The following is a 15,428-nucleotide window of genomic DNA, read 5'->3' on the forward strand; positions in this document are numbered from 1 at the left end:
AAGAAATTACAACATTACACATTACAGCTCAAATCTTTTTATTTATTTTTTACTACGTGAGCCCCGTCTGTGCGTAACGTAGAGTTTTTTACCGCGTGCCTCTTACGTTAGACAGCCAATCACCAACATTGTTAGATCTTGGTAGAAGCATGCTGCATGCTTATTGGCTCACTGACGCTGATGAGATTGACTACTTAGGTAGTGAAATTGTATATTGAATGACTAGGCATTTTTCGATACTCAATACTTTAGAGGCAATTCGGTCGGTGCCTTAAAAGTATTGAATTCGGTACCCAGCCGTAGTCAGGAAGGTATGTAAATCAAGACCATTCTCACCTCTCAGCTATACTGCGGTGAGCCCGGGACACTGAGGTTTCAATGTCAATTGGGTGATAGCGCAGCCCTCTTAGCTCCAAGGTCTCATCCAGTGATCCCACCACGAAGAGAGCGTCGTGCCGATCTGAGCACACAAATACAGGCAACATAAAACACCCAGAAGAGTATGCAGACAAAACAAAAGAAAAAGTGTAAGCGGCTAGGAGTGTGCTTTCTGTTTAAAAGTTCAGAATTCAGAATCTATCTCATAATAAACTCATCATCATCGACTGACTGAGTCCAATCTATTTTGTTTTAAATCTAGACATTATCTCCGTCAGGGTCTAATTACCCCCGTTGGCTTCCAATAGCTCAGTCCTTTTCACAAAACCCAAGTATCCCGTCCTGGCCCATAAGGTCTGTGGGTCTCCAAAGCTGAGCTTGGTGTTGAAGTGGTTGGCCTGAAGACTCTCCTCTCCATAGATGGTGTAGTAGCCACTGGCATTGTGAGGGCTGTTCACCCAGATCTAAGAGAGAGAAGCACACACTGGGTCACAGCTTGGTTTCAGAAGGAAAAAGGCTTTTTCATTGTACCGTCATGTTGTACAGTATATACATCTCACCTCTCCTAGATGAGAATCACCAAGTGGACCTCTGGTCTCTGGATTTACGATTATCACCCGAACACCTGGCAGTATCTGTAGGTGAAAAAAATGAGTCATATACACTGTCAACATGCACCACAATCTTTACATCTGTAGTATCTCACCTTGCCAGACTCCATTAGAGGAAGACTCTGAGGAGCTCCTCTCTCCACAACCCTCACTCTGCAAAATTCACATACATAAGCAGCATATACAATCAATCTACAATTCACTCTGTCTCTGAAATATCAGCTAACACCTAAACTCCATATACTGTATACAGTAGGCCTGACATAATAGTCTTTACATTTAGATGCTCAGTTTAGGACACTAAAGACTTTTTAAATGTTTGTTTCATCCTGGTTACCTGTCATGGCGGAGGGACTTCATGTCCACATAAACCGTACAGGGATCAGGACCAGTGGTGCCCTGTAACACACAAGGAGCAGGTACATACAGGTCCCACTGGTTCTCATCTAGGTATCATGTATAGTGTACTTCTGAAGCCAGGTTAAGTTCGTTGGTGTACCTGCAGGCAGATGGCCAGGTTAACCCTGGAACCAAAAGCTGTGCTGACAGCTCTGGACGACAGTCCGATGTCCTTAAACAGCTTGGAGAAGGAGTGTGAGAGGGCGAGTCGAGGGCGTTCCTCTGCTATCACCACGCAGCTCCGCACACACGACAGGCTCACACCACGGGCCTAAAACACATATCACACACACACACACACACACACACACACACACACACACACACACACACACACACACACACACACACACACACACACACACACACACACACACACACACAAACACTAGGGCTGCTTGATTATGGAAAAAAAGTCATAATCATGATTATTTTGGTCAATACTGAAATCACGATAATTTAACATGATTACTCATTGACTTTTGGAAAGATGTTGCAATTAAAAACACAGTGAAAAAGTTAAACAAATCACCAGTGAAAACACCTAGAACTGTGAATTTCCCTTAATACCTTACCCTGTTTGAACATTGAACACAAGACAAAGTAAGAGTTTACTTGCAAATCGTAAACATTTTTCTCAATTATTCTGTTTTTGTGATCATTAGGAGCTGAAATAGTTATCGAGATTAAAATTTCAATTAATTGCACAGCCCTAACACACACACACACACACAGAACTATCAAATCCTTCAGAAATATTAAATATCTGTAATTCATGATTCTCTCTCTCTCTCTCTCTCTCTCTCTCTCTCTATATATATATATATATATATATATATATATATATAAATATATGTGTGTGTGTGTGTGTGTGTGTGTGTGTGTGAGTGTAGTCCTCACCTTGAGTAACTCAGTCTGAGTACCCAGTCCTTTAGTGCAGAGCTCCATGACAGAATAGGAGCAGAAGGTGTCTCTGATACGGTACTGACTGAGCGTGCTCAGCCACAGAGACAAGCAGCTCTCTAACTCGAAGGGAGGAATCAAGACGGACTGGTGACCTGAGTAAACACTAAAAGACAAGACATGAGGGAGAAAAGGTGAATGAATGGAGGAGGAACAATAAAACCAAACCATGCTACACAGCATGTATGTATTGTAGGTTTACTGCACCTGGCGAGGCACCACAAGACGAAGCCCAGCCCACAGTAAGGATCCAGGCAGATGGCTATTTGGCGAGAGGAGTACAGTTCACACTGCAGCTTTATAGAGCGACAAAGTGCACTGACTGCTGCATGAGAGACCTGCAACAAACAAGAAGACACTAGAAACTCAAAAGGAAAATGTCACACCGACACTGCTGCATATCCAGGAATTATTTTCTAATTTTCTGTCAACCAGTCTTGCCTACTCCTACTTTGTGAAGCCTTTTACATCCTACAGTGGAATTTCTTTTGGCAATGCAACATTGCTTGTGGATGCATTGTTTTATATTCAGTTCAGGTAAATATATGTAAATTAAGCATTTGTATCTCTTCTATGATGTATTTCTTGCTGTATGTTTTGAACAAATCAGTGTAGAATGGCAGCTTTATACAGACGCCATTGACTTGTGTCTGTTACTCTGTTTTTCAGTCCACAATTTTCACTCCACTCATTGTGGTCTGGCAAAGGTCAATAGGCCTTAGTTTGGGAAAGAGGTAATTTCAGGAAGGTTGTACAATAGATGACTGACTGGTCTCTCTATCGCTCAACGAGAACCTTTCCTTCTCCTAACTGAAAAATAACACAATTTGTAAAAACATGGTGGCTGAAGACTCAGGATTCAATTTCTTCTCACTTCTCATCACTAGTTAAACCTTTTCTCACAGGCCATCCAGCTGTAGAATTATGTTTAATTGTATATCTTTACACAAAATTAGACTGTTGTACACAAGGTTTGGGAGTTTCCAGAGGCACAAGTCTTATAATCACTTAAACCCCTCCAAAGATCAAAAGGTTCGATGCATATCTGTCCGGCTTAATTAATGTTCAATGGATGTTTTTTTAGACTGAAAAAACTCTGCCCTGCTAATGTTTTAGATTGTTAAACATTTTACACATCCAGCAGTTACTGGAGCAACATTCACATTCATTTGTTGTGTTTCTAGCATCCTGATTTATGTAAGTCTAATATTCACTCTCTTTTAGTTCTGTTTTTGGTCTCTACCAACTCCTGAGGGAAATATCGGTCTCTGTAGCTGATAAGTGCTCCACTATGTTCAACAGCTTGTCTCTAAATGTCTGTCGTTTGGTGCTGAGCTGGTAGTGTACGGTGGGTTTTTAGGACTTTTTCACTGGAGACAGCTACTGCTGCTGCCGAAAACGACGCTATGAGTGAAAGTAAACCAAAACAGTAAATTTGAGGGCTGGACTGCTAACTATGAGCTGCAACTCACTATAACGCTCTGTAAAGCCTAGTGGGCTGCAGATTCAGGTGATGTATCACTGTAGGTTCATCACTACGAGCGATGCTTCTCACATTATCTTCACATTATCACTATAATACATTGTTATGATAAGAATATTAATGATAGCCAATTTAAGCGGTGGAGACCCAACGAATGAGGGAGAAAGACTTGTAGGAGCTCAGCAGTATATATGTAATAGCATGAGGGTATTGGATTTAAAAGTGAAGCTCATCTGACTCACCTTGACCCCAGTGAGCATGCCTGTAGTGGACACACTGAAGTCCAGATAAGCAATCATCTCTGCTGTGGGCGGCTTATAGATCTGTGGAGGCCGGCGGCGAGGAAGGTCATCTGAAAAAAACAACAGTGCATGTTTCACAGAGAACAGTAAATATTAAATTATATTAATAATGACACAACAAACATTAACCATAATCAGATACAACTTATGCTGTCAATTCTTGCTCTCAATGTAACATAATATAATACCCATATACTAAAAAGGAAAACAAAGTAGACAGAATGTACCAAGCACTTATCTAATCACAAGTTTGTCTACCCACTGAGCATTGTTTGTAATAACAGGAGAAGGCACTGCAGAGAAATGCCCCACTTCCTGTTTGTCTTAACGTTAACGGTCCACACTAACTGATAGGAGCGCTTCTGACAGAACTGTGCACTTTATACACTTCTAACTTTATACTCACTAAGACGACTATTACCCGCAATTGATAAGCCTTTTTACAGTCTTGAATTTGACTCAAGAAAAATTAATCTACTGTAAACATGTATTCTTAATTTAGGAGTACCGTCATTTCTTATTTTCAAATACTTAGCAAAAATGATTCACAAAACAGCTGTCATTAGACTTTTCACAGCTAATGTGGATTCAGGGTTAACATATGTGTTAAAGTTGAACTTAAGGCTGATGGTGACACCAGAGGAATTTTGTTTTTTTCTCCAAAATCATTTGTAACATTTTGCACTTTTGATACATGTGAAGTTGGGCCTGAGCATGAGAATAGGCCTTTTTCACAACACATTTTGACATGTCACAGTAGGAAAAGCACAGGTATAAACTATAAAAACTAATGATGAGTGAATTCCATGTAGCTGCTTCAGTCATGGTGCGTCTCACGGTCACTCTCACGGCAACAATGATATAACAGAGAAATCGTTAATGTTATTAGTACCACCTGTGCTTTTGCTGCTATGACAAATCAGAATGTCTGCTGGACAAAAAGCCTATCTTTTGGTATTTTACCTGTGTCAATGATTGTTGGCCACGTTTTAATGTTCACAGAAGCAGCAGCCTCTTTGGAGCGCAGAGTCCTCATGAGGCTTTGAGTGGTAAGGATACATGCAGCTTTACTGACCTGGTAACAAAACACAAGCATGATTCATTTGAATAGGAGAAGCTGCTACAAATAGTCAAAAAATAAACGTGAAATATGGAAAAGGGCAAAAAAATGAAAAAACAAAATTTTTTTAATAACAAAGTATCAGCTGATTTTTTTCATCTTTTACATAAACATGAACAAACATTTCCAATAAGTATCCAATCATTTTTTTAAACTTTTTTTGAGACTTGTGACCAAGATTTTGTGCTGAGCGGGACATTTCCCAGTTAGAACACCCACAGTGTATGCAAGATTGCCTTTAGAAATAATGCGATTAAAGATGGAAAACATTTCAGGCAAACAGGATGCCCTTATTTTGCGGTTAAGTTATCAGGTCTTTGGTGAACTGCAGTTTCTTTGTTAGGTCTAACCTAGTAGAAAACATGTTACAATCACAATTACAAAACGAGTCAGAACAGTCAAGTTCTTTTAGGTAGCAGGGTCATCACAGGTGGCTCAATGTCCAATGTCTCCAGGTTATTAATAATACATATCTACATATAGGCCATAACTAAAAAGACCCTGATATTAGGATTAAATTAATGAATACACATGTATGTATACACAAACCCATTTGCATGCAATGAGAGCACACACTTACATCAATAATCATGCGGACAGTAGGCAGCGTGGCTGCCAGGTTCTGAGGGTGCGGAGGTCTGACGTTTACAGGAACACATCCAGCGTAAAGACAGCCGTAGAAGGCGGCGATCAAATCAATGCCTGAGAGAAAGATGGAGGACAAAGTAAAAAAAGAAAAGAGAAAACTTAAAATAATAAATATCAATGGGAGTAATACGTAGCCACAGACAGGAAGCCAGAGGCAGAACCCACCAGGAGGATAGAGCAGAACTACGTTCTCTCCAGTGTTGATGCTGCCTTTCTCAGTGAGTGCTGCAGCTATCTTCTCCGCTCGCTTGTGAAGCTGGACGCAGGTTGCTGTGCTCACTGGTACACCCTGAAAGACAGGAGTAATGCCCACAAAGTGATACAAGGTCACCATGTCATATTATTGATGTTGTGCATGACAGTACAAGTATACGGACGGTTTTTCTTAGCATATGAAAGTATCAGTTTGATACCTTGGCATTAAGAAGAACAAAGAGGACGTGGTCTGCGTCTGTCTGTGCCCTCCACTGTAGAGCCTCTGTCAAATACTGATGCTGAAATAAGAAATAAAAAATAAAAATAATAATTAGATGTATGTACTGTATATCTGAGGGTGTGCTTTAATAATCTTCATACATTAATACAAACATGGAGGGTTTATACAGGGAGGAGTTCTGTGCTGATGGAAGAACTTAATTTAATTCACCTAAATAAAACAAAAAATAGGTGGTGCTCAGAGACGGCATAACTCAGTACACAGCTGTCAACGTGCAAACAATTTACACCACATACTCTGAGCCAATCCAGCTCTTAAAATAATAAACTATAACTTAGGAAGTGAAAGGAACATTTGCAATAAAACAAGGGAAAGCTACAGAAGGATATACATATCTGGTAACATAGATAAAAAATGAACATGCAAATTGTTGCTTGTAAGACATTTTAACACAAGCACACAAAAGAAAACCACAATACAATATAGATTAGAGCATAACAAGAATAAACAAAGGTGTGGGGAAGATGCCAGAAGGGGGCCATAATTCTTACCATCACAGTGGGCCACATACAGAGCTACATCCAGAGAGAGAGAGAGAGAGAGAGACGAGAGCAGAAAGAGAGAAGAGTCCAGATTTTTTCTTACATCTATAAAACTGAGCTATGGCTGAGCCTGGGCCATTGTTTCACTGGCAGTGGAAAGTCTTCAAACCTAACTATTTACCATTATAACACAGTGGATGATTGATACTGATCATGTGTTTCCTGCTGATTTGGAAGGACAGGTAGGCGGCTCTTTTGAAAATGGTAATGTGGCTAAAAAGTTACCAGATACAAAGTTAGCGGCTTGTTGAAAGTGAGAGCTACAGTGTTCATGGTCATGTTACCTTCCGGACAAGATCCTGGTCTTCGATCATGCCGAGGTCCCTGCCTGCAGCCTGGGCAATCCTCTTCCCCGCCACCAGGTTGCCCACCATCACGGACGCAGGACCTACACCAACTACAAGAGAAAGGGAAAGTGTGAGAGAAAGACAGAGAAAGCGAAGGGAAGGGCAGTGAGAGACATATAGAAAAAAATAGGAGGAAAGGAGCAACAGATTAAGTAAGAGAGAGACAGAGAGACCAAGAGGGAGAGAGACCAGGAGGGAGAGAAATATGAAGAGAAATGTTTTTGAAAACATTTTTGCAATAAGCACCCAAGGATATCTTAATACCTGTAATTATAATAGCTTTAATTTTTACTTGACTGGAAGGTAAACATTCTAGACTGCATTACTATTTCATTTTGGGAAACAGATGTTAGACAATGGCTGTGTTCGAGTATGCCGATTGCGTGACATTTGCCACAGCCAGGGGCCAACGTGGCAGAAACATTGCCTTCCTAAATTCAGAAACTGTTATGTGTGCACTGTGCATTATGTAACACTACCGACTACAGCTCCTATTTTACAAAACACTTTATAACCCCGACTGACTCTCACACGCGGGACAATCACAAATGTCTCTCATCTTTGGGGATACTTTCAGCGGATAATTGTCCCTTACCGGGCTGCTTCTGGCGGGGCTTGGGCAGGTTGGTGACACACGTGTGGGGACACATTAGGATGTTGCAGGGGTGCAGGTTGCCATCTAAGAAGAACTGCTTGGTGTCAGAGATGTGGATGCCACCCAGGGGTGTTTTAGGTAAGGTGTTGGCCGGGACCAGAGCCAGACAGTAGAGGCCCACCTGGTGGATGCTGTCGATAGCCTGCGGAAGAAACGACAGCAACAGTGAAGTTGCTTTATACAAAATAACTAATTACAAGAAATTACTTTTTAAAAGACTGAAGGTGACTCAAGAACTTGGATGACAAAATGGTGCTTCTGTCTCCATATTACAGACACATAGGATGATAGGAAATAATCAGATAAGAACACTATCACTAATAAGTGATTTACTGTGATTGAAAACGTCGCCCTTTTTCATGTTTATATCTGTATATTATTTCCCGTTACTTGTGCAAAAAGCTGCTTCACAATACATATCATAATACAAATAGAAGATGATGAGGTGATTTACCTGAAGCACTCGGCTCATCCACTGGAAGCTGTCCTCTTCACTGGCGTCTGGCCTCTGCTCTGCCACAATCGTTACCCTCTCATCATAAAACACTGTGATTGAAAACACAGCGATCCTGACACACACACACACACACACATATGTTAAAGATTATTATTCAGAGGGTATGGAAGTCCTGTTTTGGGCCTGCTGTGCTTCTTTTGTACCACCAGATGTCAGTAGTGATAAATTAGGATTCACATTTTACAAACAGAAGTGCTCAGCATCTTTATACACACACTTTGTATGAAGAAGAATTTTGTGGTCTCCTCACCTCCCACGGTACACGGTCTTGACTGGCTCCACAGCAAGAGCGGTTGCCACCAGGTCGTCAGCGTTGTGTCTCCGCCCGCTCACCATCAGCAGACCTTCGATCTTCCCCACCACAAAGATCAGACTGCCCTGCACGGAGCGGGAGGACACACAGCAGAGTCATTATACTGTATATAGTACAGACCCATTCAAAGACAGAGAGATGAGGATGGTTTCCAGGATGGATCAAGTTACCACAGATGTTGTACTGTAATGAAACCGGTCCTACTTACTGGGCCAACGAACCCCAGGAGTCCTGACCGCACAAATGGAATCTCTCCAATGGGAACTCCATTAGCGTTAACCGGTATTACCTAAACACAACCACACAGAACGGGCGAAAATATAACTAATTAATTGTCTGACTGTATCAGCACAGGCGGGTTGTGGTGTAATTCTACTTTCATACCTCAAATGTGTTTTTGGTGACTCCAGGCAGGCCGTAGTACATGTTGCCTCCAGCACGAGAGTTGATTATTATCTCACCTATCTCATCTGTTTTACACAACTGAGGAGGCCCGTCTGGCTTAACAATGCACATCAGAGCTGGATACACACAAAAGCATCATTCAGACAACTTAAGACTTAAATCAATGACATTCCACATTTCACCCCAGTTTTTCTTTTGACCAAATTACTTTTTCCTTCTGGATGATAAAGTTTACATTGACTTCTTGCTTTTCCTAGAAGCCAAAGATCTTTAGTTGCACATTTAAAAAATATTCAAGAGGAGCATATGTTGTCTGAGCTGTGTAACTTTAAAGAGGTAGATAGGGAGGCCCATTTTCTTTTTGTTTTGTATATTTCATGAAATGGTTTGCATTACACACAGAAATAAACACATAGTGTATTAAAACGGTAACAAAAAACATCATTACCATCATGTAAATCTTGTTAACTTTATGTTAATTTTGAATATTTTACAAAGCATACCATAATTATTCCTGCTATGTAGCACATTGTTTACGTCCTTGTCTTTTTTGAGAAAGTTATCTCATTGTTATGTGTTAATGCAGTGGAGAGCATTTTCTTGTTGGTGTGTTCAAGATTTGAGCGCTGGCTGCAAAACAAAACTCTTTCCCATGTAAGAACCAGCACATTTCAAACACATTTTTTATCCATAACATTCATATTTACTTATTGGGCTCACATTTCTGACATACTACAGCTCTTCCACAAGCACCTATCTGTTATTTGTTTTTCATGCTTTCCTTTCGACTCATTTATCTTTCCTTCTATTCTCACCTCCAGGCATGACATGCCCCACATCTTGTACAGTCAGGGCAGAGTTTTTGTCCTCTGTGTTGACCCTGATGACACCGTGACTCAGGCCGCCCATGGAAAGAATGGCGCGGGCAGGGAGGGGTGTGCCTGGTACTCCCGGTCTACACAGGGGAGAGTTTGATCAAACATGAGCATCTCCATCCATCCCATCTGTTCTTACAGTTAGCCATCTGCCCACCCACCCATGTTCCCCACCACATACAACTGATTAGGTCTTCATCCAACCTGTTAGGCCAGCAAAAACTAAAATCAACCTTGAGTGAAGAAGTGTGTCATGTTTTATCTTTGCCTTTTACAAATTATAATGTCCTTTCCTGGGCCTTGGATTGAAATGGAGGGCGTACAGGTGGAAAGAAGGAAGAAATGGGAGGTAGGTAGGAAGGTATTTCAATCTTCTTTTGTGTTTGTGTTTTTCCTCTTATATAATGCTTAAACAATCCAACACAAAAAGGAAATATGGGCCAGTGACATACCTGCGTATAGCTACTGTCATAGCCTCAGGGGAGGTGGCACAGGGACAGATGACCTCAGGTTTCAGCCCATGGGACTGAAACACGTTCAGGAAGGCATCACAGGAAGACACCGACCCTTGACCAAGAGATAGGGGATTCAACATATTACATCTAATTTGTGCCATTTAAAAATACCTACTTTAACAAGGCTGGGGGCACGCAGTACTCACAGGGGTTAGCACCATCAGCAACAATCAGCATACGTAATGAAGCCAAACTGGTGTCTCTCTGGTCCCGATGAGCCATCATGGCCCAGTGTAAATCACGGCACTTCACCAAAGCTATACGAGCTGCACGAGAAAAAGAGTGACATGTTACACATTTATTATATCATACTTTTATTTGGCATTACTCAAGCTGAGAGACAAGTGTTACCTTTGTGGTTGTGGACCCTCTGTACCCAGGAGAGAGGACACGCCTTCATTACTGCATAGGGAACACTGATAGTGTGTATCCTGTTCATCACAGCCTGGAAACAAACAAAACCTGATTAAGCAGTTAATACAGTATAATAACAGATTTTTTCCCATCATGACAAAACCGCCACATTGGTACCTTCTACAAAATGTTGTTCTTAAATTACAGAAAATGTAAAAATATAATAAAAGGTCCACACACACTTACCGTGAGAACTCCATGCCACAGGCCTATATCCTTTTTAAAGTCCAGGACATTCACTAAAGTTTCCCCTTAAATTGAAGAGATACACAAGAGACTTCAGACTCATAACAACTGTGTTGATGAAGAAACCTTCAGATGATGGATGCTGATGACACGCCCCGGCTTCACTCACCCTCACAGTAGTTGCAGGCCTGGGTCAATGCTTGGCAGTGGGTCAACATGGCTACTTTAGACACAGCCACACCCACCACTGTGCCGTCTTTACTCGCCTTGTACTACATAGGAAAGACGAGAGGAACATGTGAATACTTGTGCCAACCGCGACACACTTTTCTTTTTATAATACCTTTATCAGTAAGCATGCAGGTCAGGTGTTTATTAGTCTATAACCACGACGTTCCACTTCCAGGATTGCTCCGTTGCTGTCGAAAATTCCACCGGGTCTCACTCTTTTCAGCCGGATGTCTGTTACCTTCCGATTAGTTTGTGTTGGAATTTTATTTTATCCGGTCGATTTATGAGAACTATGGTTAACTGCTCCTCAGATCTCTGCAGTGTAAATCAAGACAGCTAGCTAGACTATCTGTCCGATCGGAGTTCTCTGTTAAGATTATTTTTTGGGCAGTTTAGGCTTTTATTTCTGACAGGACAGGTTAGACTTGAAATGGGAGAGAGAGGGGGAATGGCATGCAACAAAGGGCCGCAGGTTGGAGTTGAACCCGCGGCCACTGCGTCGAGGACTAAGCCTCTTTATATGGGCGTGCGCTCTACCAGGTGAGCTACCCAGGCACCCCTAAAACAACATTTGAACGTACACGTTCCATCAAAGCAAGTTCCTTCCCGAGGCTATTTTGTAGCAGCCCCGTGGTTTTTCCTGAAGCTTAGTGCCGCCCATGACGATTGTGATTGGTTTAAAGTAAGTAAGTAAGTAAGTAAAGTTGATTTCTATAGCACATTTAAAAACAGCTTGCGTTGACCAAAGTGCTGTACATAGCGCATTAGCCACAGGGTAATAAAATAAAATAAAATACACTTACAAATCATTGATTTCGGCTAAAACGACATCAGAAGACAAACACTTAATTTCAAACATAGCAGGATAAGACAATTAAGATGCCAGGAAGGCCAATGTAAAAAGGTGAGTTTTGAGCCTGGCTTTGAATATCACTATTGAAGGGACATTTCTGATGTCAGTAGGCAGTCGGTTCAATAGCTGAGGGCCAGCAACAGAAAAGGCTGATATTATATTATGAAGGCATAATCTCCCGAACCTCCCTAAAGAAATGCCAATAAACCAGAGCACGTTTTTCTCCCATCCCGGAATGCTGTGTGGACTAGCCAGACCCTCCTCCGCAGTGCTGTGGAGGAAGGTCTGGCAAAGCGAGACTAGGTGTTAATGTGTTCAAAAAATTACATTTTGTTTTAGCTGTGATCCAAAAGATGGCCAATTATACAATAAAGTACAAAAGCAGTAACTGGTTAATGCAATCAGCTGACACACCAGTAAGCAGCTCTGTTACCTCTATATATGCAGGGTCAGTGTTGGCAGTGGGGATGTGTGGCTGCCAGTCTTTGGAAGGCTTGGTCAGGTATTTTGAATCTGTCACCACCCACTTTAGTCGAGGCCAGCCTATCAGAGAAAGGCATCAGTAAAGTGAAGTAAAATCACTTACATTATACTTCAGAATATAAAAAAGACATTCATTTCCAAACGTTATACAAGAATTTTAAGAACATTGATGCGTGAAATTCATTGTGACTTCTTCATTAATTAAACACAGAGTACATTGTATCCCAAACACTCTGAAGGTGACCTGAGATAATGTCTAATTATTTAACAAAACTTACAATAAACTCAGAAACAATAATCTCAGAAAGAGTGTAAACGTGTATTAACCTTTAAACTGCAGTATTTCCCCAGTGGGTGTTTTGGGTAAACCCTTCAGACAGATCTCACTAGTCAGAGCCAGACCAACACCACAGCTACCGAGCAGAAACCCCACCTGGCTGATACCTACATCCTAAAATCGCCATGCGCGCACACACACACACACACACACACACACACACACACACACACACACACACACACACACACACACACACACACACACACACACACACACACACACAATTAAACATTCATAGTTGATCAGAAAGAAAATTAATTCTGTACTCACAAAATGGACACGCTTGATTTTTTTTTTCTTACTTTGCGAGACAGTGGTACTTCAATAGGTACAGGTATAACTTCAGCTAGGAGGCAGCCGTAGAAGGCCACCCAGAACATACCAGGGTCACTGTTGGGATACACCAGCGCCACCTACCAAGACATTAAACTTTTAATTCAGCACCTATTGCTGCAAAACGTTGTGTCCTCAGTGCTAAATCAGTTTGTCAGTATGAGACTACCTTTGTTATACGTTTGTTGTGTGTATTGTGTGTCAGCTCTGTCACCTTGTCGCCAGGTTTGAGGATTTGCTCGTTCTTGGTGCCCAGCTTGTTCAGGAGGGTGTATGCCAGCTTTACACTGCGACTCCATAGCTTCCCTAACAGACAGAAGGTGGAGCGGGGAGGAGGTTAGTAAGGGGGGTAGGGGTCTGCCAAAAGAAATCTCACATATGTCTCTGTTATCGAAAATGAACCTTTGAACTCTTAACAGGAACTCATTAGAAATAGCTCTCAACATAGCATAGTACATTAGTATATTAACAGTGTTGTGTCTCACCATAAGTCAGCGTACAGAGCGGTTTGCCTGTGATGTCAAGAGCAGTGAGGGCGGGGCTCTTTCCCTGAGTGGCCCCCCAACGGGCCAATGCTGCCTGCAGGGCTGGGGGCCAGTTACTGACCACTCCCAAAGGCTCCCCTTTCACCGGGATGATCTGACGACCCTCCGGCTTGGGTACGTTGGGGTCCGGCTGGGGCACTGTGAGAGAGACAATAGAACACTTTTGGGTATGTTACAGATGAATGAGATTGATTATGGAGGCCACCCGGATAAAATGCAGTCCACACATCAGTGGCTGGCCTATACTGTACATCAGTTTCACTGATTCAGCCTTTCAATTGGCGTCCTCTTTAACCACTAATGAAGCCATTAGTTACAATTTATAAACACTTAATACATGGTGGCTTACCAGTGTTACCCAATATGTATTTGTTAAATATAGATAAATGTGTAAAGTCTGCACAAGTCACTCAAACTGAGATCGTAACACTGTATATGATGAAGTACAATTTGGAAAAAAAAGAAACCTTCATAGCCACTTAAGTAGAAAATGTAAAGAGCCAATTGTTTCAAGTGTTTCAAGAAGCCGCGTACCTTCTACGATCTCCTCTGCGTCGTCAGTGAAGAACTCGCTGAGCGGGGGCCTTTTGGGCCTCTTCAGGGTGTTGAGCAGCTGCTGGATCTTAGTGGACACTCTGCTGTTCACAGGAACTCCTATAAGGTCGATGAAGGTGGAGAAGGTGGAGAGGGGCAGGAGCAGTTCAAACACACAGTCACACACACACAGTGGCTTTAACATCCAGTGACAAAACACTACATGTCTAAACTTGTTACCATCTTATAGTCTGCTGCTCTTTATCCCACAACACAATAGACCGTATTCTTTAGGTAAGATTAAATTGATAATAACATCTTTTCATATTTCTTGGAAATGAAAAGCAGCATACGTACGTAGGTGGCAACACAAGGAAAACAGTGAGAACTGGGGTAAAGGTTGTTTTGTCTGGGATCACACGTGAGGATTCATTCTGTGCGTGGATGTTGCTTTTGTGGCTTTTATTTTTATAATCATTCATTAAAAACAGGAGGGAGAGTAAGGGTACGACAGCAAACACAGAAGGCTACGGACATTATACATTGAGGGATTTCCTTACTCTGAATATTACCTCTTCCTGTCAGCCAGTCAAATAAACATGTGACAGGGTAAAGAAAGATCAAGAAGAAAAGAGAGCAGTAAAGTCTGATTAATGATACGTCGTGGTTGGAGGTCAACACTTATTTCGAAGAAAGAAGAGATCTGTGAGTGGAGTCAGACACGAGCTACCGCAAATAAAAAAAAAATGTATGTGGTGTAGTCGTTACCGTCCGCAGTCTCCATCATGCTTGAGCGGCTCTGCCCGCGGCTCATTCCTCGGACCACAGGATTGGAGGTCAGGTCGACCCGTGGACCTCTGGATGGAGGGGCCACAGCTGTCACATCTGGAGGTGGGGTGCTGTTCTCTGAGGGGGCTGCAGGTGAAGTGGGGAGGACAGT

The 15,428-nt window shown here is 41.9% G+C and overlaps 1 protein-coding gene across 7 annotated transcripts in view; it reads right to left on the reverse strand.

Annotated features, from left to right (window-relative positions):
* The window catches only part of dip2bb (disco-interacting protein 2 homolog Bb), a 44,211-nt gene that overhangs the window by 3,339 nt on the left and 25,444 nt on the right, over positions 1-15,428 (reverse strand). Inside the window, exons 6-39 of one of the 7 annotated variants that reach the window (XM_039797839.1) lie at positions 15,257-15,403; positions 15,061-15,066; positions 14,489-14,608; positions 13,895-14,092; positions 13,624-13,715; positions 13,379-13,489; positions 13,064-13,187; positions 12,687-12,796; positions 11,339-11,441; positions 11,170-11,234; positions 10,921-11,014; positions 10,716-10,835; positions 10,507-10,621; positions 9,995-10,134; positions 9,159-9,295; positions 8,983-9,063; positions 8,712-8,839; positions 8,399-8,513; positions 7,885-8,086; positions 7,227-7,339; positions 6,892-6,915; positions 6,318-6,398; positions 6,070-6,193; positions 5,837-5,958; positions 5,100-5,211; positions 4,077-4,186; positions 2,559-2,689; positions 2,289-2,457; positions 1,489-1,659; positions 1,327-1,388; positions 1,085-1,142; positions 939-1,013; positions 668-842; positions 337-460 (exon numbers count right to left, since the gene is read on the reverse strand). In XM_039797839.1, the coding sequence (XP_039653773.1) occupies positions 337-460; positions 668-842; positions 939-1,013; positions 1,085-1,142; positions 1,327-1,388; positions 1,489-1,659; positions 2,289-2,457; positions 2,559-2,689; positions 4,077-4,186; positions 5,100-5,211; positions 5,837-5,958; positions 6,070-6,193; positions 6,318-6,398; positions 6,892-6,915; positions 7,227-7,339; positions 7,885-8,086; positions 8,399-8,513; positions 8,712-8,839; positions 8,983-9,063; positions 9,159-9,295; positions 9,995-10,134; positions 10,507-10,621; positions 10,716-10,835; positions 10,921-11,014; positions 11,170-11,234; positions 11,339-11,441; positions 12,687-12,796; positions 13,064-13,187; positions 13,379-13,489; positions 13,624-13,715; positions 13,895-14,092; positions 14,489-14,608; positions 15,061-15,066; positions 15,257-15,403 (3,859 nt within the window). Of the gene's footprint in view, positions 1-336; positions 461-667; positions 843-938; positions 1,014-1,084; positions 1,143-1,326; positions 1,389-1,488; positions 1,660-1,742; positions 1,786-2,288; positions 2,458-2,558; positions 2,690-4,076; positions 4,187-5,099; positions 5,212-5,836; positions 5,959-6,069; positions 6,194-6,317; positions 6,399-6,891; positions 6,916-7,226; positions 7,340-7,884; positions 8,087-8,398; positions 8,514-8,711; positions 8,840-8,982; positions 9,064-9,158; positions 9,296-9,994; positions 10,135-10,506; positions 10,622-10,715; positions 10,836-10,920; positions 11,015-11,169; positions 11,235-11,338; positions 11,442-12,686; positions 12,797-13,063; positions 13,188-13,378; positions 13,490-13,623; positions 13,716-13,894; positions 14,093-14,488; positions 14,609-15,048; positions 15,067-15,256; positions 15,404-15,428 lie in introns of those variants that run through there. The other 6 variants (XM_039797838.1, XM_039797841.1, XM_039797842.1 and 3 more) reach the window with 6 other exon arrangements.

Source organism: Perca fluviatilis, chromosome 4, assembly GCF_010015445.1.
Source record: "Perca fluviatilis chromosome 4, GENO_Pfluv_1.0, whole genome shotgun sequence".
Lineage (NCBI taxonomy): Eukaryota > Metazoa > Chordata > Actinopteri > Perciformes > Percidae > Perca > Perca fluviatilis.